This window comes from Thunnus thynnus, chromosome 13 (assembly GCF_963924715.1).
Source record: "Thunnus thynnus chromosome 13, fThuThy2.1, whole genome shotgun sequence".
Taxonomy (NCBI): Eukaryota; Metazoa; Chordata; class Actinopteri; order Scombriformes; family Scombridae; genus Thunnus; species Thunnus thynnus.
The window spans coordinates 14,876,751-14,902,744 of record NC_089529.1 but is presented as its reverse complement, the minus strand read 5'-3'; the positions used below and the strand labels follow the sequence as shown (position 1 = coordinate 14,902,744).

Sequence of the window (25,994 nt, the reverse complement as noted above, 5' to 3'; positions counted from 1 at the left end):
TATTGAGTATAAAACATTTTATGTAAGTCAATGCCATTTCTGTGATCTCATATGGACCAGGCAAGATCAGTGGTATTGTTTAATATTGTGTCTTTTGGCACCATAAATGCAACACCAGATCTGGAATATTAATGTTTCACTGCATCTCTCTGCCTCTGTCCCTCTGCTTCTCTCAGCATCTCTCCACGTTTGAGTTCCTGAGGTGAGAAGGACGTGGAAGAAAACGAAGAGTGAAATGATTAAATGGATGAATCATTTGAGAAAACAAATATCTGTAGCTGTACTGTCTTTGACCCCTGAGAGGAAAATAAATAGTGTGGAGAGAGCTGGGACACAGACACAACACCAGAGGAGCAGAGTCAGCCAGATAACAGCTCAGACAGACACACACACGCACGTACACAAACAACAACTGTAAGTCATGCCCTTGAGCAGTGCAAAAAAAAAAAAAAAGACAACGAAGAAAAAAATCAAATTTGTTAAATCATTCACATCTTCTAGCACACTTCAGCGCAAACTCAGAGAGAACTGTCTTGTTCACGCCCCGCTGTGACTTAAAATCTAATATCTACCTCTCTGTCAAGCCGAAATGACAGAATCTGATACACTGGGAAACAAGCACTCACACTGCCCTTCACCCCTAACTTATTGACCACCTGCTGTCCCAAACTGCAGAACCCCTCCAAAAGCAAACACAATCTAGAGAAACACAGGAAGCATACTAATTTACACCAACTTAACTCAATGTGTCACGAAATTAGATTAGCGTGACCTAATGAACTGTGGAGAGCCTCAGGATCACCTGCCGCTCGCATTTGTGTGCACTTTTTGTGTGTGCGTTCAAGCACAATAAGTGGTTGCGTGTGTGTGTGTGTGTGTGTGCGTATGCCTGTGGGTTTGTTCCTTTCACTCCCAAACTCCAGCAGAGGAGTGAGAAGGTGGATTCAAGCAATAAGAGATGAGACAGTGACAAAATAGAGGCCCAGACACAGATAGAGAGGACGTCTGGACAGCTGATAAGTTTGAAAAGAAACACAATGTAGCCCAGGAGAGCTGGAAGAGAGAGATAGGCAGGAGGGAAGAGACGGATAGAAGAAAGTGTGCATGTGTGTGTGTATGTCTACGGTTTTGTCTGTGTTTTGTATGGAGGATCCTGTGCCTGCAGCTGTTTGATATCTGTGTGTTCCACTAGACTAGAGGAGCTATCTCGATTGTTTTCTTGCTGAGGCTGAATGTGTCCATCTTGTCAGACTGCAGAGAGAAACCCACTACACGAAAAGACAAACTTTGCAATTCACCTATCTCTGTTCTCTCTACTCCTTTTATCCCACTGCTGAGTGGATTAATCTGCTGACATTCAGGAACTCTGATGTAGACGAGCCCACAGCCTGTAGTGTTTCTTGGTTATATCTATAGTAAATCAGTTAACTTAATTAGTTGGGAACAAATTTGCAACAATTTTGATAATGGTTATGGGATTGGCTGCTACTCTGTTTTATAGCACTGTAAAGTGAATATCTTTGGTCTATCCACCGTAGGTCGGAGAAATAAGTAATTCTAAGACCTTGGGTCTGCAAAATTTTAATGGACTTGCTCTAAATTTTATAGACATTTTATAGACAGGATAATTAATCAATAATGTAAAATAATCCTTACTTGCTGTGATACTACTTCATTTTTCCATAAGAAGGAAAAGTGGAGTGATGCATGAATACATCTAGATAATATCCGGATATTTGTCTTGAAAAGGGTTCAGTGAAGTAGAGTTTGTATTGAGGTCACATTTCATTATTTTCAATTTCACTTTATTATCTTTTTTTCTCTTTTTACACATTTTTGGTGTCACTGAACCAGCGACAGAGAATAACACGATGCATGTTTCGGTGCTCGGGGCAACAGAGCCACAAAAACAAGCAGTACGGAACAAAGAACGAAATTGCTTCCATACTTGATATTCTCACTCACTGATAGGAGATTGATTTCTCTAAAATAGCAAGAGAAAAGATAACGTTGACCAGTGCAGAAGACATAGGGGTAGAAGCTTGTGAGATATGAACTAATAAAGTAGGGAAAAATGAAAAGAATGGAAAGCGAGATACTAACTACCAGATGAGATGAAGAAATGAAGTAGAAACCAGTCAAACGGCAGAGAGAAGAGAAAACCCCTCGCTGCCATATGGTACAGAGTATAGGGCTTAATGAGGCGTGAGGCCATCCTCTCCACAGAAGCATCGGCCAATCAGATCACACATGAATGAACACTCTGATAGGTTTAAAACACAGCATATGCCAACAGCTAGTGATATGGAACCAAACTACTGCTACTGATGGAAAAAAGAAAAAACCCTACCAAACCTGGGCCAGAACCTCCCATCACCCATCAAAGAGCTGAAAAATTCTCCTGCAAAGACGCATTTTGTTTTTCAGTCCTAATAGATTGCGACACCCTCCTTAGATGGCAACACTTGTGGTTACTGGAGGATACAACAAGTGAGTTTTGACCTATACTGTTTATCAGCAAAACCCGCCTCAGCCCAGGATTTGTTTGGCTGCACTGCATATCTGACTGACAGGATTGTTTGTGCAAGTTGTTTTTAGTAACAAAGACTGCATGCAGCAGCCAGTACATGCATCATTTTCTGTGAATCACTTGGAATTAAACAGTCCAATACGTTCTGGCTTTTCCTCATAACTTCAGCTGAACCATTACACTTCTGCTCTATCACAGAGATCTCCCTCTCTCTCTGCACGTACGCTGCTTGCACTCTCTTTTTCTTTCGTTTTTCCTCTCCTTTTCTTTTTTTTTTTTTTTTTAAAAAGATCTTCATTGGCTTTCCTTGCTCTACCTTTTCCCTAATCTATCAACTACCTGCTGCCTGAAACAACAATATGATAGATAGGATTTAAATAAGAATATGATAAATGTGCACCCTTCAAAAGTTTGGACACACTTTCTCATTCAATTGCGTCCAAGCTTTTGACTGGTACTGTATGTTTATAAAATTATGTCTACTAAAAAGCAGTTACAGAATGAAAATGGTGAAAATGCTGGCCATAAATTGTATATCAAAAAGGAGATTTCACTAAAATTTAAATGATAATAATGTGCTGATGAGTTCAGACCTTCTGCTCTTCTAAGAAAGACATTACCACCATAAAATTAACAAATAAAGCCCACCTCATTATGTACAAAGTTTAGCGGCATGAGCGTAAAATCAAGATGGGTTGCGTTCATGGCATCTGAGCCTCCAGTAGCAAACAGGTGACGAATCCACAGTAAGTGTTGATGGATGTTATGAGAATAGCTCGCATAGCAGACACATATCCTGATCCCTCGTCACACACATCCTGTCAACATCGCCGGCAGCTGAGACATGTGAGTGTGTGAGCGGATGAGAGAGAGTGGGAGTAAGAGACAGAAATACAGAACGGGGGAGAGAGAGAGAGAGTGTAAGCGTGTCAGAACAGGGGCCAGCTGTTCACAGCATGAAACGATTTGCAGAATCTTCGATCTAGCTTGTGTCTGTTTGTGTGTGAACCCGAGTGTTTGTCATCGCTGATCACCTGTTAGATGCAACTGAGGCATGTGGTGACAGTGATCGTGCCGACCTGCAGCCTTTCTTCATGCGGTTATTGATCCTAGCAAATTAAACAGACTGACAGATTAATTAAAACACACAAGACAGAAGTTTCAACAGAGCAGGGCCGTGTCAAAGCACAGCTGCCTCTGTACAAGAACAAGCACGAGGAAAGACATCTAGGGCACAATAAATTTTATCCCCCCCCCCAAAATTTTCAAGCTTAATAAAAACTGTGAGTGTGTGTGTTGTGAGTCTGGGCTGGAGGAGAATGTGCAAGTTCCAAGTGGAAGCTGTGGTTTGGTTTTGCTTGGGTTTCCACAGGGGTCGTATTTAGCGCGACACCAGCAGGAGATTGGTCCGGCGTTACAAGAAGCTTAAGCTGAACACCTTCCTGCTTGTCACCACATGTCTGTGGATCCATGGGTTTATCAAATGCAATTAGTCTAAGTGTGCATGTATGTGTGTATTTTTTAAATATGATTAGTCTTTCCTTATAGAGCTATACAGACTTTAGCCATGTGCTACCTGACTTTAGACTTCACACCAAATGGGCTGATTGCTCTGACAGACAGACATACTGTGTTTATTTAAGCGGATTTGCAGGAAGTTCTGGAGGACTAACTCCACCTGTCAAAAGAAACCTGTCTCCCTCTCTATATGTTTTTGCTCTATTTCAGTCACCTTCACATCACGCTCAGATTTTCTTGAGTGAGTTTCTTTTCTTATTCGCCTTGCTGCCCGCAAGGTCTGCTCAGTATGTGAGATACTCTGTCTGTCTGTCAAAAAATGTGTTCCAGATCTGGACATCTGCACATCTGACGCTCCAAACCTTTAATACTGTCACAACTTGACACAACAAACAGCAAAAATCATCGGCCTGTTTCATATTGTGCAATGTACTGAACCTCTAGAAGGGCTTAAATCTTTTAGAAGTGTTTGAACTGTATCTCTACCTACTTTTTCTTTACTTTCAGCACATCTGTCTCTCTTTCTTTTGTTTGTAAAGAAGGTTGTCAAAACTGCGCACCACCAATATTGCAGTTCTCATGTACAAGGCATTCTCCATCTCTTTGGACACCTCCCAGCTGAGCACATCTGTGTGTCTGTCTGTGTGATTGAGTGTTGTTTAACAGGCTTGACCAGGAAACCACATGCTGAACATCACAGGGGAGATGCATCACCTGCTGAAAGTGAGTTCTTGGCTTGTACAGTTTTCACAAGTACACATACACAGATGTATGACATACAGGCTTGCACATGCACATATACACACACATAGACTGTATGTGCCCACAAACAGGTTCTTTCAGTGTTGTTTTCAATCTTGTTTTTTTCTCTTCGACCATCTTAACTATCGAATTTTCCCCTTTAATAGGGCCCCTTTTATTTTATTCCATTTGGACTGATTTTTATTTGTTTCTTCCAGCTTGGAGCTATCTATTGATGTCTGTTGGTGCCGCATTTGAGTCATAACAAGAGAAAAAGTGTCACTGCTTGTGAGATCAGCAGTGGCTTCCCAGGGTTCAGGTCATGCTGGAAGTGAGCATGTGATTGGATTTGACAGAAACTCTGCAAGGCACAACCCACACAAGACTCTAAAAAACACAGATTTTACCCAAGAAAAAGAGCCTGAAAGTAACCACATCACAACAGTGGCATTACATTCATTCAAACAGGCATCACACAGATCAGATGATTTCAGCAAGTAACATGCAAATAAAAGTTTTTAAGGAATGAAAGTGCTCCACTTAAAAAAAAAAATGCTTGTCACTTTTCAACACCAGCCCCAATTGATGCCTTTCTCATGACCTCTACCTTCTCAGGATATGAACCTGAATCAGATGGATGTGCATGCACACACACACACACACACACACACACACACACACACATACACATAGAGGCACCATAAGCTCTCCTGCCTGGGAAATACTTTAAGGAAGTAGGGGAAGAGGAAAGCAGGGAAACCAAGAAATAAATAACTCCTTTGTGTCGTGGCTACATAAACAGAACAGCACATTACAGATTACTATAGTGGTTGAACTGATAAGAAGCTTCCTACACACTATTGCTGCACTTATATATGTGTGAGTGTGTGAATGGAGAATAAAAGAAAGCAAAAGGGACATAATGGAAAAGATATAAAGAGAGAGAAACAGAGCAAATAGGGAAGAAGGTAAGGAGATAATGAGAGAGAATGAAAAGAGAGAGGAGGAAATGAGGAAACCAGGAAGACTAGTTTTGGCAGAAAAGAGAGAGAAAGCGCCCCTTACCTTATGTGTGTGTGTGTGTCCATTCCTTCCTACACTTCTTCTGATAACATATTTCCTTGTTTAGATATTTAACATTTGCTGATTTCCCCCCATTTTTCCACAAAGTGTCCAAAATTTGAATCAGTCAGCCAGGCCACTATAATAATTCCAAAAGCCAAATAGTGATTGTTATCTATTGTAAATATTGGTACAATACTGAGAACATTCTGCCGTCGTCTCGACTCTGGAACGTGACGAAATCTCTCAACCCGAACGCCAAATAACATCACACAAAAATGTAAACGAGGCCTACTGGACCAGCTGACCTAATGCTTCACTTTGTCACTATCCTGAGCGAGTGGAATACAAAATGGCCCACAATCTTGACAGCTAATTGGCAGGCAAATGGAGAAAATACAGAACAAATCTGCAAAGACATTCATTAGACTATGATGTCAGGTCTAACATCATTTGTGTGTGTGTCCTACCCAAGTGGCCACATATTCCATTGGCCCAGAAAAAAAGTTTACTCCAACTACCATTATCCTGCAAATCGCAGCCCCTGTGGGGAGAGACGCTCGCCTGGAGAATCTTGGCTCGGTCTGAGCAGGCCTTGAGGAACGTGCCGGAATGAGCAAATCAAGCCTTATTCACTCACTCTGGCATACTGCAAAACCACCCGTGATGTCTGGCATGGGATTATGCCTGTACGTAGTGCCAGAATAACTGCCGGCTAGGATTAGAAAACGACTAGCAGTTGATTACAACTGTTGCAACAACTGGAATCGAGGTCCAGGGGGTTAATTTCGTTGGTTGAGGGATATAATAATTCAACAGAGCAGCCTAATTTAGAGCAAATTACAGGGTTCAATAAATCAGCAATGGACAGGCGGTATCTATGATTGTAAAGACACTTAAGAAATTAATCATGTTAAGGTTGTATGTATAAACATTTCTTCTTTCTTTTCACTTTTATCCACGAGCTCAGTCCGTCTCTCTTTCTCCTTTTAATTTCATTTGCATCTCACTTTTCACTCGTCTTCATTACATTCCCTTACTTCCCGTCTTCCTTCAGGATCAGGCCCATACGCCAGTCCCCACAGAATACCAACCGGCCATCTTATCCAAATACATGTTAAAGGAACCTGCAAGAATTTGAAATTCAACTATTTATCTAGTTCCAGTTCAATTGGTATGTGTATTTGGGTCCACGGCCTTTTATTAGGACCGCTGTACTTTTAAGTTCAGACAGAAAGCTTTCTTAAAAATGTTGAGAAACAGAAACTCTTCTTTTTTTCTCCTCATCCGCTTCATGGCAGAGGGGTAAAAACCAACCTGTAAAAACAGTTGGTCTAAACGGTGCATGATGCCAAGTTAAGACCTTACTGGAAGACAAACAGCCAGTCATCCTTTTTCATTTCTCAGGAGAGGTCCTCCTTATACATGAGAGCTGCTGGAATTGAGATAAAAGCAAGACAACCAAGCTGCTGTGAGATAGTGTACCGATACCAGGGGCTCACCCTACACTGCTGGCTTGGTTACCATGGCAACCCTTTGAGGTGAGAGAGAGGACATACACCAGCACCGAGTAAATCTCCTCACAGTAGCTTCAGGAATGCAGGTGAAGTCTCCCTCCCTGTCTTTCTCTGTTTCTTTTTTCTCTTTCCTTTATAAATCTTCACCTTCTAAATGAACACACTGAATAGCTGCGCTTCTCTTCTCATAGCCCACTTTTTATGAATCACATCACAACATGTCAGTGCTTTCAAGTACACTATCGTTCTCTGAAAGAAGACTGCTTTTCACTTCATACACGACTTTGATTTCCAGACTCATTTATATTGATCTATAAATCAGGCTTTTGCCAGGGGAGTAATCAGAGAGGGCTTAAGGGGAGGGTGCGAGTGAAAAGAGAGAGTGAATAAAGAGATGAGAGGACAAGGGAGACAGTGAGTACTTGGTTTTGGCTGCATAAGTAGGACAATAGTGTTGTGGCCAACACGCTGCAAGATTGAGTACCATGAGAATTAAAAACGGCAGTTCCCCTACAAAATAAAGAAGAATAGTATGGAGATGGAGAAGACAGAAGGGTAAAAGAAGACTGAGACGGAAAGAGGAGGTAGGGGGCTGGAATGAAGATTTTCTTCTTCAGGGTTTCTCTTACCTCTAAGAAGCAGGTCCCAGCTGGGGTATTCTCCTTGATGGAGGCATTGTAGATGTTGCTGGAGAACACAGGTGTGTTATCATTAACATCCTGCAGCACAATGTCCACCTTTGCCGTAGATGACAGTGGCGGGCGGCCACTATCCGTCGCAACAACAGTCACGCTGGGTGCCGGCTCTGATTCGAAATCCAGAGCAGTCGCTGTGGTAATGATCCCTGTGACCGGGTCAATGGAAAACCAATCAGAGTGAGAGTTTTTGCCCTTGAGGAGGCTATATCGGACATCCCCATTGGGGCCCTGGTCCTTGTCCCTGGCAGTAACTTGGAGAACAAAGGAGCCAGGATAGACAACCTCAGGAATGGTTTGTCTGTAGGCCTGCTGGTCAAACAAAGGGGGGTTGTCATTGACATCAGTTACCTGGATAGTGAAAGATGACTCCGCCCTGAGGGGAGGCGTGCCAGAGTCTGTGGCCATCACCCTGAGGTCATACGAATCCCGCTCCTCTCTGTCCAAGACTTGGTCTACATATATTAGGTAGATGATGCTGTCCTTGGTTGTAAGAGCAAATTTCCCATCACCCCCCTCAAGGGACACATTCACGTTGGCATACTCTCCATAGTCTGGGTCGGTGACAGATATCCGAGCTACATACTGGCCTGGTTGGGCTCCTTCTGATATCCTCGGAGAACCGTCCTCACTGAGGAAGATGATGGTCATGGTGGGCTGGTTGTCATTGTAGTCACGGACATGGATCGTCACAAATGCGTTGGTCACCTGGGAAAAGATAACAGTGCATGATTCGTGGTATTCCATGCTCAAATCCTTTTGTGTCATATTATAGTAGAGGACCACTTGGGATCATTATTTTCACTGTGTGTTTTATTACACTACAGAAAAAACATACTATCTGCATTTTATTTGCACTTTCTCCTTTTTTCTCTTGACTATTACTAGAATTATTTTCTGAGCTGTCAGTGCTGCAAGATGACCATGCATACGGTACACATCAGTGCCCTATAGCAGCAGGAAACATAATTTGGGGGTTAAGGTTATGACATAAAATACAGGTGAAAATCTATTCAAACCAAGCCATTGTTGCATATTACCTCTGGGTGGCTGGCATTATCCTTGGCCTGAACCACCAGTTCATGGACCCTTTTATGCTCATAGTCCAGGGGTCTATTAAGAGTGATGACCCCTGACTTGATATCCATGACGAAGTATCGGTCAGGGTCACTCTGACGCCGGTTGATTTCATAAAGCACCAGACCATTATCGCCCTCATCCTCATCTGTTGCAAATACCTGCAAAGATGAGAAAATGACATACTGAAATGGAAGTTTCCCTTGTGACTAGTAATTTACAGACATCGATAGAAGCATGAACGAAAGCAGAACAGTGAGAACACTTGAGCTAACCTGTAGGATGCTGCTTCCTTGTGGGAGACTTTCAGAAATAATTGCATGGTATCTGCTCTGGTTGAAGACTGGTGCATGATCGTTGATGTCGGTCACAGTCACTTCCAGGGTCATGGATCCCATCCTTCTGGGTGAGCCCCCATCGAAGGCCTCCACGACTAGGGTGTACAACGAACGTTTCTCCCTGTCCAGCAATCCATTGACAACCAGGTCCAGATATAGCACCTTGTTTGCAGCTCTCTTGGTCTCCAGTCGGAATGCCTGGCCTACATTGCCCTCTCGAATAGCGTAGCCTTGGGTGGTCAGCTGGTCCTTGTCTGCATCAGTTGCAGGCTCCAGGGAAAACCTCGTCCCCACAGCTGTGTGCTCAGGAATCTTAAGAACAGCTTTCTTTTTGGGGAACACAGGTGCATGGTCGTTGATGTCGTTGACGGTGATTGACACTTCAATAGTGACTCCCGTCATTGTCACAGCGATGAAGTTATAATGGTCCCTCTCCTCACGGTCCAGACGGCGTGCAGTGGTAATGATGCCCGTGGTCTCATCAATGTTGAGATCGCTGCCAACGCCTTTGCCCTCATGGTCTGAGATAAAGTAAAGACTTGAAGTTTCACCAGACGGTAACCCAGCACTAATGTCACCAACAATGGTCCCAGCAGGCTGCTCTTCATCCAGCTGCAGTTCCAGTGCTCCAAAGACAGTTGTAGACTGAACAAGAACAAGGATGATGGACAAATAAAAAAGTTGCTTCCACCGCCAAAGACTTGAGCACAAAGAGGGTCCGCCAACCCAGGCCCTCCGTCTTGACCCTTTACTTGTTATCGGCATGGCTGTATTCTGCTACACCTTGGAGAAAGAAAGAGAGAGAAAGAGAAAAATCAGCCAGAGGAAAGACTTATTTCTACAAGTGCAGATATATATCACAATATGTGAATAGAGCAATTAAACATCTTTTTTTCATTCTCTATTTTAAAACATCTTGAAGTTCACTTACTCTCTTAGCACAAAATGAAAACAAATTCTTTTTTTCAAAGTGGAGTATGTATCTTAAATCCTTGCATGACAATGTGCTAACACTTTTACAAGCCAGAACCTGTATTAAGGACACTGCCTGATGAATTTCAACTTTTTTTCCCCATAAAATGAAACATTTTGGAAAGAACTCTTCAGCTGGATCAAGGAAGATTTGAAAGAGCATGAAAATGGAAGTCTGAATCTGTCCAGGATCCACATAGGCTTGAACCACACTGAGGACAGAATCATAAACTATATTTATCTGAAGGATAACAAATTTTATTCACTGGGTGAGAACATTTTAAAGTTTTCAGAGTGGTCACACACTGAAATCCCAAGGGAAAACACATTAAAGACACCGAAATGGGCAACAAGATCCTTTGTAAGATTTTTACATCCAACACAGATCATGATAGCAAATGCTTACACACGAGCACAAACACATGGAATGCATGGGAAAGTAAGTCTATAGCTGCTTCAGCAAGACCTTTATGGGGAAAAGCAGTCATTTAAGACTGTAAGCTGAGCCTTTATGTTCCCCAAACTCTAAATCATGCACAAATCCATAAAGATATCCTCCTCATGTATATCCTCCTCACGCTAATGCTAAATCAATCTTATCAGTCATAGACTCCATCTAATCATGAACAGATACACATGCTGTTACTATGAACAAAGTCATGCCAAGTCAGGGTCAAACGCTTTTTGCTAAAAACTGTTTATGTTTGCTTTAACCTGCTTGCTCTGCCAGAGGGGTGGATGTGCCTCATCAGATGGCACATTGATTGCAAGAAAGGCAATCACAAGACTTTAAAAGGCAATGTAAAGCTCACCTGACACTGTCTGAGTTATCCTGCAGCAAACCCCACCATCTGGTACTTCAAGCAAGTCAAAACAAACACCAATAATTATTTGCAAATGGTATTTAACCCAGGTTTGACACACATACTTTCGCACACTACCATAAAATTTTTGGAAATACACTCGTAACTGCTCTGGCAAACTTGTATGGCCTCTCTAAACTCTCACGAGATAGATGCACATTTTACCCCTTGATGAGGTCTACAAATATTTACATTATGTTCAAAATGAGAGCAACTGTTTATGCATATCCCTCTCGTATTTATATGGGAAGATTTATTGAGCGTATAACTCTTCAAAACATCCTGCAATGAGCAGAACCATCCAGGCCTGACATAACTCATTCATCACAGTTTGCGACCAGAGAGATGCTGCTTTACAACAATCTCCTTCACTGATCACAACAGTAATACCTAAACTCTCTGGAATGTGAATGAGTCCTGCCACTATTCGCTAATATTTTAAACAAAATATCAAAACTATAAATGTGTGATGCAGGCAAGGAGCCAGTAGCAGACAGGAGGTTAGCTGTCAGTGGAGGGTGTTGGCCCTTGCTGGCCAGCCATATTCACCCAGACAATCACTCCCACAGTGCATGTATAATCTGGACAGTTAACTTAAGGAATGTCTTTCACCTCTAGAGAGAAAGCCAGCCTGCTGCCGGCTGATACATTATACAGTATTTGCAGATACATTGAATTGAAGCATTCATAATCACACATACAAAAAGACGATAGACTGACTTTCCTCTTTCAGGCTGAGTAACACAAATCATTATTCAAATGACGTGACTTTCATTCTATTAAGCAAATGTTATTTTAGATTTTTAAGGCTCCTGGAAGACTTTTTAGAGTGTACACAACTCATAAAGCAAATAAGAAACATGATTTCACATCTAATGAATCGTTTTGCAATCATCCATCCCAGCAGACTTCCTACTGACCCTGACCTCCTGCAGTAGTTTATGAGGCCTCTGAGGAGGAGAGATTAATAAAGTCTATAGCTCCACTGGGACATGGAGAGGGACACTGATACTGGCCCCTCTGGTATGGTCACTGACCTCTACATCTGGTCCAGACGGCCGCCCTGGACAGTTGCTGCACTCCTACACAAAGGGGGAAGCCGAGCTAAGACTGAGCACAGTCTGCATTCAGTACACACCCTTCTTTTGTTTTGTTTGTGTTTGTGGGTGTTTGTGTCTATGAGACTGAGCAAAAGAGGAACAGTGGGAAGTTGAAAGGAGAAGTCTGTGAGACAATTAGGGGTGTGATGATGAAAAGAAGCCCTTCTACTGCTCAGAGGGAAACGCAGAGCGAGAGCTCAGGTCTTTGGAGACGCCACTCTGACGAAATGAACCCCCAGTACCATAATGCAACCATTGAGAACATGAGGGAGAAACAGAAGAAGAACAAAGCAGACAGATGGAAAGAGTGGATCCAAGACACAATTGAAAAAAGTTACATTTTGAGGAGTGATTACAGTTTGCTTTGGCTTGCTGGCCTTATTGTCTTTGGGGACCACTGAACTGTGTAGGAGAAACTTGTGATTGAAATATACAGTCAGAAAGGGTTTGGATGTCCAAAATGTGCATGAGTTCGTTCACTATTTGTGTCTTTTTACGTCCTCTCTCCCTCATTGCTTCAGTTTAGCGTCAGTGAAAGGTTATATTGATGAACAGATCGCACGGCTGCAATCTGTCACAGTTAATGAGCGGTCGGCCCATGACATCATCTCCCCTTTGACGTGCACTCTAATACACTCGTGTTTACCCTGGAAAACATAGGCTGATGAGGAATGGGGAGAGCAAGGGCTAAAATATAGCTCATGCTGAAAGGATACTGGCTTTAACAGATGGCCAGTTGAGTAAAAGACAACCACCTGATTCACTCCCTCTAGTGGCTCTCTTTAAAACATTCTAGCAATTATGATAAACTATGTTTCTAGTAGTTCCTGAGAATCAGGAATCTCTCTAAATTCATCTAAAATTCAAAAATTGTTCATAAAATATGTAAAATACAGCAAACAACAACTTTGTCTGCCTGGTTGATTCCATGTCTGTGTTTTTGCATGCCTGCAGAACATGTGTGCAGGCGAGCAGTGACATCATCTCTGTGCGACCACATTGACAGGCAGGGCAGACCCGGAGGGCTCCATGCAGTCTCAGCCACATTATATCTGGCATTGCACCCCCATAATCTGCCTTTGCTGTGCACAAGCCTCAAAGCCTCAAATACATGGGCCTCCACTCTTAAGTGCTGTTACCATATAATAGAAAACCAGTGTTTTCTATAGGATGTGACTGTTTGAAGCAGTACAGTATGTGTATGAGGATGTGTGTGAGAGTGTTTATCTCAGTTGTGAGGAATAGCTTTTCCTCATGCAGTGCCAATTCCAAACAGGCCTCTATATCTCCCTATCCCTCCCACGGCCACCCCTCCTCCATCCCTCCGTCCATCCCCTCTAATGGATTTAGCAGATCTAGTTGGGCACGCCATCGCTACCCGTGGCCAAGCTAAACAGGGCTCAAAGTCACAAAGTTCGAAGTAAAAAATGGCCACTCCAGACCGCCTCTAGTGCAACCTGTGCTTTGATGGAACAGCACATGGATATGCTGGTTGCATCCTCAGCGGTTAAGAGGTCTGGAATTGCCTGAAGACACTTCCAGCAACTGTAACTGCTTCTGTGTCACCCAGAACAAACATTGGCCAGACCCTGTGATTGACAGTAAGGTCAGACAGGGGAAAGAAAATATGGAAACACTGTCAAAATGAAGCAAGACACTGGATACAACCTTCATGTTGCATACTCAAAAAAGTCATAATAAAGTCATATTTATGGGAGTCTTCACATCTTGCAACAGCTTTCATGCAACCCATGTCACGCACTATGTGGTGTTAAGATACTGGATTGTTGTATTTGAGGTGTAAAAGGTTTTCTTTTTCAGCAAGTGTACAATTACAGGGTGGCTGGAACAACATCAAATCTTTAAATCACAGAGAATGAAAGGTTAGGCCAGGTTGTGGTGAAACAGGCTGCAGCGGTCTACAGTGGTAAAAAAGCTTTGTGAGAAGAGGGAGGGAGGGAGGGAGGGCGGAGAGTCTGGCGTGGTGGGGGGGGGTAGAGGATGGAGGAATGCTTTGCATCTCAGTTTTCATGTCGTTTGGGTTGTGTGTGTGTTTAGGGGGATGACAACTATGACCCCTGTCTCCCTTTGAGTTCCCTTTCCCCGGATCTCTGAACATAGACGTCCCGTTTCCAACCCCAGCTGTCACTAGTACTGTGAGCATGTGTGTGTGTGTGTGTGTATGTGTATTTGAGTCACCATTTATGCACATACACATGTTCCCTCAGATCCCCTTTTACTTTTTCGCCTATTTAAGAGTCCATACTGAAAGAGGATATCAGTTTCAATTTATTTCCATAGGCGACTCAATTAAAAAGGAATCGACCTCGATCCGGTGATTCTAAAGTATTACAGCTCTCAGACAGCCAGATGACCACAGTCTGGACAGTTACACACACACTGAAATATACATGCACATGCTGTACCAAAGCACAATCAATATTAATACTACTACGCGCTGAGAGTGTTCATGACCATGTCGCACAACTGGGTTATCTCACTGGAGGGAAGCCTGCAGCCATAAAAGCTCTCACAACCTGTAAAAGCGAACCTATAAGACTGGTTGAATCTATGTGAGTAAGTTTGAATTAATTATGATGAAGTGAGAGTCAATTCCTTGGCTACTCTTCCCTGTAGCTCAGTTGTGTTGATCTGATACAGAGTGACAATTAATCCAGCCACAAATAAATATTGTAAAAAAGGGAAGGTGAAAGAGAAGTTGGTAAAGCTGACCTGAAGTTCAAATCTCATCCAGTTGATCTATCATCACGTGTCTTTTAATACATTGTTTTTCAAATCTGATCATTTCTTACAGTACATCTTTTGATTTCTATCTTATTTTTTCTTGTTCTATGTCAGTGTTTACAAACTTTGGCATTTCACTGTAGATAGAGACCAAGCTGTAACATTTTTCTTAGTTTACCTCAAGTCTGAGAAGGCCCTTGTTTTTAATCCTGTCCATGAAATGTCGCTCTGGAGTTTTATTTTATTACTTATTTCCTACATAAATGTCGATGTCAGTGACATCATTGAGGCTGCAGAGGGTGAGGGGGGGAGGGGAGGCACGTCATTACGAAGACAAGTCAGTTCACAGTGAGAGAGCGCATCTGTGCCAGGAGCCGTACTGCGGCCGAGAGATTGAGGATCAAGTTTGTTTTCAATCTTTGTTCTGCTGAAGAGTAGTATAGAAAAGAATAAAATAGAAGACACCAGCTTTGATCAAGGAATTTTTGTTCCAATCCGAAAGTATTTGGAAAGTGAGATAATTCTTCATAGTTTGGCTTCATACTCTCATTTGGATGTGAAACGATGCGAGGAAAATTAGGTTTAACTTCTGAATTGTTTTTTAAAAGTTTTGCTTTACTTTACGCCATAAAAGGCCAAGCCTGGATGTGCATTGTGCCCTCATTTCTGGGTCAGTGCTATTTACGTTATTATTTAATAGAAATAGTAAATTTTTAGTCTTAATATGTAAGAAAACCATCAACAGTAAAAATAAAAAGAAGTGCGTAAGGTAAGTGGTAAGTATAAACCTATGCACTATATTTGACTAATCTGTTCTGTGGCACTATTACAAGGTTTTAAATCATTCTCAATTCACCATACGGCTGAAAGAGAACTTTAAGATATGTATGTTGCATTTGAATTGTTCTTCTCTCCACTAACATTCCTACTCGACTCCATGGGGATATTAACTGGGGGAAAAACAACTGCTGAAGATCTCTGTTGTTGCAGCAGCAGCAGCAGCATGACAATTCAAAGTTGGTGTGATGACTCAAGATTTGTTTATTTATTCAAACAAAGGCTGGCAAGCTAGAACACAGTAAGACACACTTACAAACTGCACAAGGTCCCCTGTGACAAAACGTCCTAGATTCTACTGCCCGACAAGCCAGAAGGAGAAAAAGAATGATACAGTGAGAGAGATGAGGGATGAGGACGAAAAGTTTGATCCTGGATTTCCCCCCAAAAATACTGGCATTGTGTCAGAGGCAGAAACACGAGTAAGTAAAACTCAGTCTGAGTGAGCGCTGACACACACACACACACACACAGACATGTACACAGACCCACATGCACACACATAAATAACGTACCCTTTGAACCATCAGTGAAGCAGCAGAGCAAGTGGAAAGACAGCGAGAGGTGATTCACTAACCTCTTAACCTGCAAGGTCATGCTGCAAAGTGAATGCGCTGTGAGTTTTGTGTGTTTGCTATGTGTGTGTGCCTTTGTGCCTTTAAAATAAATCTAGATAGATAAGGAAAGAGAGGGGAGAAATTCAAAACACACAAGGGCAAGAAAGAGTGAGATGATAAAACAAAACAAAAAGTAGAAGAACTGAGCCAAAAAAACAAAAAAGGATGGTGTGCAGAGATGTCCCTGAAGGTGAAGCTGCAGCTGCCATCTACCATCACTCATCACCCCTCCCCATCAGAACATGTTTAACATCCCATACGGGCGAGCTGACGAGCTGAACCATGTCCATGACTCTCTGTCAAACATTATTACCTTGCTAGTGAAACTGAGATAAATACCCTTATAACTTTTGAGATCAATCTGTGAAATAACACCATTTCAATCATCTGTAGTGAAAAACAGAACATTGACTGGAAGTAATTAAACATCAGGAAATATTCTTATCGGTGTTGAATGTGGAAGGTACTAAAACGTACAAACAGGCACTTAATAGCTCCATTTGGCTTCACATTGTGCTACAACGTGCGGTATGCATCGCACACACACATGGATATGCTTATCTATCGGTTGTTTTTTTTGCAGGATTTTGCTAATAGTGGTATTATTAGACAATGTGCATGTGTGAGTGTGTGCTGCGGTGTATGCCTGGTGCTTGAATCATGATAAATGCAATAATCACATTCCACTCTAGAGTTGATTATACTGCAATTAAGATTTCAATTGCAATATTTACCAAATGACTTGTTGGATTTCTGTGGATGATTGTGTAGCGCTGATACCAACACACACTTGTAAGAACAGTGTATTGACTTACATCAACTCCCAGGAGGGCTACCTTAACCTTAAATGCTTAACCCCAACCCTCACCAAGTCTCAGCCTAAAAAACTTTTAAATCAATGTTTAACTTTGTGGGGACTGATTTCTTTCTAACCATATGGCAAGTGAGTCCCCACATTGGCAGTATAAACAGACATTTGTCCCCACAGTGTGATGACTACACAACACACACAACATCACATCAGAAGAATCACAGCATTCATTAATGAACTAACAGAGGAAAAGTACAAAGACAAAACACTCAGCTGATAGCCAAAACACAGTCCGGAGAAGGGAAACCAAAGATCCATTTTGTAATTTAAACACACACACACACACACACACACACAGGCGAGCACACATTTTTAATTGCTTTGGGCATCCCAACCAATGAAATAATAAAGCACAAAGTCATACCACATCATGTTATTGTTTAAGAAAACACATAAATATTAATAAAAGTGATAAAATTATTTGCTGAAGACTTTTCCATCAAAATGGGTCAGTATAGTATCTTCCTAAGAGAAGCATTATGGGTATTATTTCACTGGGAGAGACTGGGACTTTGGTTATTCTTCTAAGGCTGGTAGATCTGGGAAAGTATCTAAATCTGTAATTATACATCTCTCACTCACAATATGGAAGAGTGCCTTGGCTTATTAGTTATTAAATTCCGAATCTACTCCCTGGTTAGTGGCGCGGCGACAGCTGTTCAGCAAGAGAATGCCTTTGTATCGTGTTACGCCGTTATATTTCTTGCGGTAAGCCTGGGGAATTAAGTCTGTCTGTCTTTGTTTTAATTTGCTCAGCGGTGTTAAACAGCCATCAGTGCTGATTGGTTAATAATGATCAAAAGAGAAATCCTGATAAAAAGCCAGATATGTGATGGATGAGTATGAATTGATCAGTGGTGCCTTGATTCTCAGACAGAAACAGCAATTGAAAACAACACAGAGTGACATCTTTGATATTCTTTTAGGTTACTCCTTTCAATTTCTAAGATATCAAAGATATCAAGAAACGAAAAAAGAACTTTTTTCAAGCCAAACCCCCCCCATCACCACCCACACATATCCAGTCTCTGAATCCCTTAACTTGCATAACACGTTGCACCACCTGAGCTGTGCTGCCCTACATGCAGCTCTCAGCTCGCTGCGAGTGTTTGAAGTTACCAGAAGCTCAGATCATCTCACTTACTTCATTAAAAACACATGAGACACTACACAGACAGGCTCTCTCTTCCTGTCTCTACTCAGTCGGCTTGCCTCACAGCTTAGACACTTCTCATCCATCAAGCACCCAGATGGGCAGCAGTTACCACATTTCATTCATCTTTGCTCAGAACCATTCCCACATTTATCTCTTCATGTTACTGATAAAATTAATACATCACCTTATTCGGACACATGTGTGCATACAGTATACTCTACTCTATATATGCCTGCACCAGTCGTCCCCTCAAGCAGATATGCCAAACATCTGTTGGTTCTCGTGTGTCAAATGTGAAGATTTGCTGTGTTTTATACGCTTGTAATTGGGCTTTGGACAGTTGGTCGCACCAAACGAAGATTTGGGAAGTTATGAGGAGTATTTTTCACTAGTTTTTGGCATTTTATTGACTGATGATTAATCATTTAATGAAATATATCTCTAGATATCTCTATCACCCTCACATGTATATCTTAAGGCCACACACTTGCTTGCCCACGTGCGTGCACGGAAACGGAGACACTTCTTCCATTCGTTTTCTGCCATAACAAGAAACCCAGAGTTCCAACGGTGTAGGCACACTTTGGCACTCGGGAGCCAGTGTCACAGGTCCAACCCACGGCGGTGAAACGCAGGACGGGGAAACTCGAGACAACACCGGGATTTAGAGGACTTCCATCTGCAGCTTCCTCCAGGAATATAACAACCAATTCCCAGCAGTCATTATCCCAGATCCTAAACACGAGCCAGCTACAGACTGGCCTGGCTACGCTGGCCAGTTTGGATCAACGTTTGTTGTCAAATTTGAAAATTGCACTGTAGCAAATCATGACATTTGAAACTTGGTATTTTTAAAGGGCAGCTGAGCTAGTTCAAAATCAAAATCAGACTTCCTACAGCTTTGCGGACGGCACCTACTGTCCTGCGGCGGAAACATGTTTTTTTTTTAATAATTTGGCCAGTGCCTGTAGTCTTTCCTATTCAGTTGACCTGATTGAGCCCTACTGCCTGGACAAAGACCATGAATAACGATAAAGGCAGTTACTTCAGAACTGGGCCTCAGAACAAACAAAAATGGAATTGCACCGTCTCAAAGCTCCAGCTAGTCAATCACTCCACTTTTGACAGGAGAGTCCAGTCATTTCCTTTGATTGGCTGACTCAGTCATACATTAATATCTTCTCCAGAGCAGCAGATAGACAGGTCTTCATACTGCATGGAGGAAGGTGGGGTCTTCGGGGGGCAAAGAATACAATACACTCTCACAAAAACTGCTTCAGTCCGAGCTGTAAAAAGTACAATGCCGGTACCTTTTTCTCCAATAGCACAGAAGACGGCTGACCTCAATGAAATCTCTGCGCAGAGATGAGGAATGACTGTGTGCGATTATGTATCAGGGTTTGATTTACTGTGCTAGACTTTATTTAAGATACAATCCTTTTCTACAACCACCCATTATGATTTTTTTAGATTCCCAAAAAAGTTCCACCTTGAGTGCTTCAACCTGCAAAATATTAGTCAGTAGAACCTCATATTTCATAAAAATTATCTCCCAAATTGTAGCAACAAGAATGAGGAGTTAACAGAGTGGTAACTGCTTGGAAACTGGGAATTCATTTTCTGTGGGTGGTCAGCTAAAATAAAAATGATGAAATTACAACTTGGTGCACGTTTTTTTCTCATACTTACTGAAACATTTCCACCAATGCACCACTATACTGAAAGTTCTGCTACATAGTTTTAAACCAGTGTAATGCAGTCATGACACTGAAACAGCTGGATTTTAACATCACTGCGATACCACTTTCCCTACACTTAAGCACACACACACACAACTCAAATTGTGCAATGGTGTAATTGAATTTCACGATTATAATCACAGCAAGATGGCAGACTTAGTGATCGTAGCTGCCATGGCAACCAAGAGGTCCCCCCGGGGGGTTAAGTTAATGAAATGTAGAGCAATAAGCAAAAGGAGATTCCTTATCAATGGGAATCTTATTTTCTGACTCTACTAGTAAAACTATTAATAACTGCCCTGTCTTCTCGTGGATGGATGATGCAAAGAGAAGCGACTTTCCAGGAAACCAAAGCTCTTTCCTCACGCAATACTGCAGCTTAACGCTGGTTACAGTTCACATGCTGCCTGATAAACTGAAATTACATGATATCATCTAAATATTGAGTCTTTTGGTTTATGTTATGTCTAAGCGGGTAAATAAAAACACCAACACAGACCCCGAGCATCATCAGCGTGTAGTGAGTGAAAGACGGAGAGTAAATATTTCCACTAGCTACTTGTGGAGCCAGGGAAGAGGAAAACAATCTTATTTATGTTACTTCAGTTTTTTGTTGGCTGTCATCTGCTGCCCATTCAACACCATGGTAAGTGTGTGTGTGTGTGATGTATTTCTATAGTCGTGAGGACAAATGGTTATTTTGCCTCTCCCTGTTTTTAAAAGGAGCTAATTTAGCATTTATAGGATTTGATGTTAAGAGTTAGGATTTGGTGTTGGGCTGGGGTACAGGTTACAGTTAGGCACATAATTGAGTGAGGTAAGATTAGGCTTGTGGGGGAATGTATGTTGTGTGTATCCTTGCGTGTGTGTGTGAGAGAGAGATAGAGAGAGAGAGAGATAGAGAGAGACAAGCAGAAAGTGGGAGAAGGAGCCTCTGAGTCACTTTCCGATATTTGTACTCACTGACTTCCCATGCATAAAAAACAAAACCCAGGAAGAAACAGATCTGGGATACAATTTTTGTTTGAGTTGCAACATTTGGGTGGAAGGATGCTCTCTGGGTTTTTTTTGTTTTGTTTTGTTTTGTTTTCTGTCACCCCATGATTTGAGTTGATGAGCAGAAGCAGATACTACACAAAAGCCTTCACTCCCTATAGTTTTCTATGCAATATTTTACATGCAGTGTCTATGTATTTCATATTTTTAACACTTAATTTGGTGAGAGGGGGGTTAAAATGATTTTTTTTTTCTTCTTATGTGGGTTTTATGAGACCCACAAAGAGGACAACAGTGCATACAGTACAAGCAGGATTTCAATGACAATGTGGGTGGCAAATGTGTAATTTGATTACACTGTATATCTCCAAAGTTTAAAGTAAACTCTCAAAATTGCTTGAAATTTGCAAAAGAATAAAAGCCTCAACTTGTACTTTCCCTAAAGTAATACCATCATAATAAACAAAAAAGATCCGTAAAGACTGTGGTGGTATTACATTTCATCTTGAAAACTGACAAATTGATGGAAGTTTAAAGCGTGGATTTACAAATATTTGACTGCATGCCAGACTGGACCCTGCTGCACACGTAAGACTTCAAGATTCAAGAGGCAGAAGCCAAGTCATGTGGGATGACATGATGCCTCCAATAGGCACCCCAAATAATCCAATATACAATGAAGGGGATGGGGGTTTGAGGATGATAGGTGCCATCCAGTCGTCTCCCCTAAAAAATGTAATTTAATGTCTCTGAGCAGATGCTGAATTGCATGTATGATGCTATGAAGTGCATGTATTTTGAGCACAGCCCTGAGGAGAATTAAACCCCTGACCCTGGCAGAGTCAGTATCATCCTCTACACATTCAGCTGCACACAACCACATGAAGTGCAAGATATTTATGCATGCTATGATATTTTCCCATATGTCCTATTGCATTACATGTTGGGGGCAGGCTGGAGAAACAGCCGTAAAACCTCTAGAGTCCTTATATACACAAACTTTAAAAACTCTGGAGAGAAAGCCAATGTATTATCATCACTGTAAGATAGTGAAAAAAATACAATTTACTGAACTTTGAGAATTTTAGATCATATTCAAATTTGTTCCTGGTTTATAAAACTTTAAATAGGTTGGCACCTCCTCCGTTATGTGACTGTGTATTTTCATTCAGTGAATTCTATAAAATCCTCAAGAAAATTCTCTATAAGTACTGATTGTACTGTACCATTTTCAGCACTCTCTGTGAAAGCTACAACTCAGTGGAACACCCTACCTGACAACATGAAGAGCTGCAGCTCCATCAGTACTTTCAAAACCAAATTTAAAAAGTCTGCTAAAAGCTACTCAGCTCTGTAACCACTGACTCTACATTTTATCTCATGGTATTCTCATGAACACAAACAGTTTTGCTTTCAATTTGACAAGCTTACATTTATCACTTCTAGTTGACAATGTGGGTGTATGTGATGTGCTATTGTGTGTTCCTTTTTATTATGTGTTGTATGTGTGTTTTACTTTGTACTGTTTGTGTTGTTATATGTATTAGTTGTGACCTGCTGAAGGGACTGCAGCTGAAAATTAGCTAAAAACTCACTCTGGTACAGTACATTAAATGGTAACATCTATGTTTAACACTGTACATGGTCCCTTAAAAATAAAATTAATGAATAACTGTTTACTTTGTTGATAAGCTCCACAAAAAGACTTGATACTGAACTGAATGAATAGACCTCTCTGCCTTGACATGCTTGTAATAGACAAAAAACACAAGTAGTGATGGAAACAGTAACATTCAGGATCACAGACCTTGATAATTAAAAGAACATGAATAAAAACATATTTCACAGGGAGGTCAGGGAAAAAGTGAGCACCTAAAAAACATTAAGTCCTAGCCTTCATTCAAAATTGGAAGGCCACTCATTCTATCCTCTGAAACTTTTCATGATGACTTCATGGATTAATCCAAGACTCCCTAGAAATGTCTTAATTGCCACAACTGTGAAAAGTATCTTGGGTTTTTTTTCCAGTCCTGCTCCTGTAAAAGAGAACCTGTTCCTCTAAGCAGCTGATGCAAGTAATCATAAGTTGTTTGTACAAACATAGGCTCTACTTGGTTGCAGCCGCACCAACAGATATCCATATGGTTCCTGTTAGAAAATGTCTTGCTGCACGCCTAATCACTCTGCAAGAAACCAAACCCTCACTGGTTGTAGGCAGACCAGAGGCTGAGGCCAGTATACTGCCGTGCTGGAGCAAACGGGACCGTGTAAGTGGATAGTGTAATAATGCAAAGATCTGTATCCCTCCTTACAGCAGAAAACCAGGAGCTGTGGATGCCAGTGGACACCAGATATGACTAGAATAACTATTGTGGTTAGGTGCTTATACATGCCCATTTTTAGCTTTTGGCCATGTAAACATATACAGACATAAATAGCTACTATAAATACACCTCATGTTCGAAATAGAATATAATTGTGTCCAAATCTATTTGCTGTAAAGCAAAACTATCCTCTTAGACTCCTGATTTCAGTACGTTTAAGGAGTTACACTGTCTCTATTTTCTATTTGGAAAGACCCTCTGCGATCTTTTGGTTCTGTTATAATCATCCAGAAAGAGGAAACCTACACCACCATCAGCAAAGCAGGCCCCGCTGTAGCTAATGATCTAAGTGCCTTGCTCAAAGGTACACCGCAGTACTGCGTGTTCTCTCCACTAGCCACATCTTTTAGTTTTTCTACAGCCCTGCACTGTCACACTAATACTGGTCTCGTCAGGAAATATTCCAAAGTATGCTGGCCCACTATGTGCACTTCATTGTGTTTCCCATTAAGTGGTTCTGTCCTCCCTCCAAAACAAAGTGTATTAGCTCTAAGTTGGCAGCCCTGGGGAAGAAACCACTGACTTACCGTTATTAAATTGTTCCATAAAACATAAAAAGCCTCAATTCTGGCCTATTAGACTATAACCTTCATATGGATCCCTTTCATGTTTAGCATATAGTTATTTAAAAGGGGTCTCCACTCATTTCTTTTTTTCCATTCTGGCTGTTTAGCTGGTTTGGCCGTGAATGGAGATCAATAATCAATATGCTGCATCACCATGATCCACTGATCTACTATTGTAGCGCGTCTCTCTGATCCCCCTCCACCCCCCCACCCCCCCACATCACAGTAGCCTGACCAGCTACCAGCTCATGCATGCAAGGTGCAGATGCTTGGGTGCACCCCTCTAGACGGAGCACCAGAAGCTTCCATCCAGCTTATTTCTGCACCTTTATCCCTTACTGATCAGATGTATCAATAAGCACACAGAGGATGAGAATAAAGGAGCTGTCACTTACATTCATCTGACCCACTCCGCAGCTCTGGATGTGCGCTCTGGATATCCTCTCCAAAAACCTGATTAGTAGGCCTATACAAACGGGTTTCCAATTCCCCAACTACAGACAATCCACCGGGACAAAATCTTGAATGGAGCCGTGCTGGCCAGCTGGACTGTTTTTTGTTTTGTTTTTTTTCTTCTTTTTTTTTTTTTTTACATAATATCCACAAAAAATGACAGTTGAGCCAATTCCACAGATAGTCTAATCCACTGGACCGGTATCTTGCGTTACTCCTCCAGTGAAGAATATTCTTGCGTCTCCGTTCCCCTTGTCAGGTGAGCGCGTTTGGATCAGCTGGCTACGGGTTTTTGCTGCAGAAAAGGAGCCGTCTGTAGCCCTGCAGTGCTCTACCCGGTCTATCGCTAATCGTAAACGTTTCTCTCCCCTCTCTCTCTCTCTCTCTCTCTCTCTCTCTCTCTCTCTCTCTCTCTCAGCATCCAGTCACTCAGACACGGTGTGTGTGTGTGTGTGTGTGTATGTGTGCGCGCGTGTGCGTGTGTGTGTATGTGCTGCTGAGACGGAGCCGCTTCAGGGGACCGTGCACCTCACAGACTGAAAGCCGACTCCTCCGCCACAAGGCCCAGCCCCCCTACTCTTCTCCATGCCCTCCTCCTCCTCCTCCTCCTCCTCCTCCTCCCCTCACAGACTTGGGCTGCTAATTTATTCGGGTAGCTACACAAAAGGGGGGACGAAATAGAGGGAGGCTGTGGAATACGGTAGGGAGTGAGCGGAGAGAGGAGATTGGAGAGCAGACTTTGGTGCCCCCAAGCTCCGTTCAGTGGAAGTAGTCGGTGAGACAAAGGAGCGCACATATGCAGCATCAAACAGCAGTTTAGCTCAGCTTGGCACATTATGCATAAAAATGACTCATTAAAAAAGCATCATTTCTGTTCTCCCTTCAAGTGAAGACTTAAAATTATGATGTGATTGATGACGATTTAGAGGGACACCATGCTAATATCACAGAATCACTAAAAACACTGAAGAGAATTTGCATTTTATTTCAATATTTTACATTACTAGAGAATGGTAAGAGCAAGAATGTTTTTAATTAAATAATTTTGGATGTGTGGCTGTAACTCTGAACTTAAAATATGTGTTTTGTCTGATTTTTATACAAATTTGTGCCTTTGTAGCCTATTTATCATTCAGATTTCAAGTATGTGGTACCGAAAACAAAGCATATGGCTTAATGTTGCATGAAATTTGTATATAAATGGCCATAATCATGTA

The 25,994-nt window shown here is 41.8% G+C and overlaps 1 protein-coding gene across 1 annotated transcript in view; it reads right to left on the bottom strand.

Moving 5' to 3' along the window:
- Positions 1-25,344, bottom strand: part of LOC137195666 (protocadherin-16-like) — an 89,762-nt gene extending 64,418 nt beyond the window's left edge. The window contains exons 1-4 of the mRNA XM_067608208.1: positions 24,720-25,344; positions 9,416-10,261; positions 9,104-9,301; positions 7,998-8,771 (exon numbers count right to left, since the gene is read on the bottom strand). Coding sequence (XP_067464309.1) covers positions 7,998-8,771; positions 9,104-9,301; positions 9,416-10,243 — 1,800 coding nt within the window. The 5' untranslated portion in view covers positions 10,244-10,261; positions 24,720-25,344. The remainder of the gene's footprint in view (positions 1-7,997; positions 8,772-9,103; positions 9,302-9,415; positions 10,262-24,719) is intronic.
- Between the last annotated feature and the right edge of the window lie 650 nt (positions 25,345-25,994).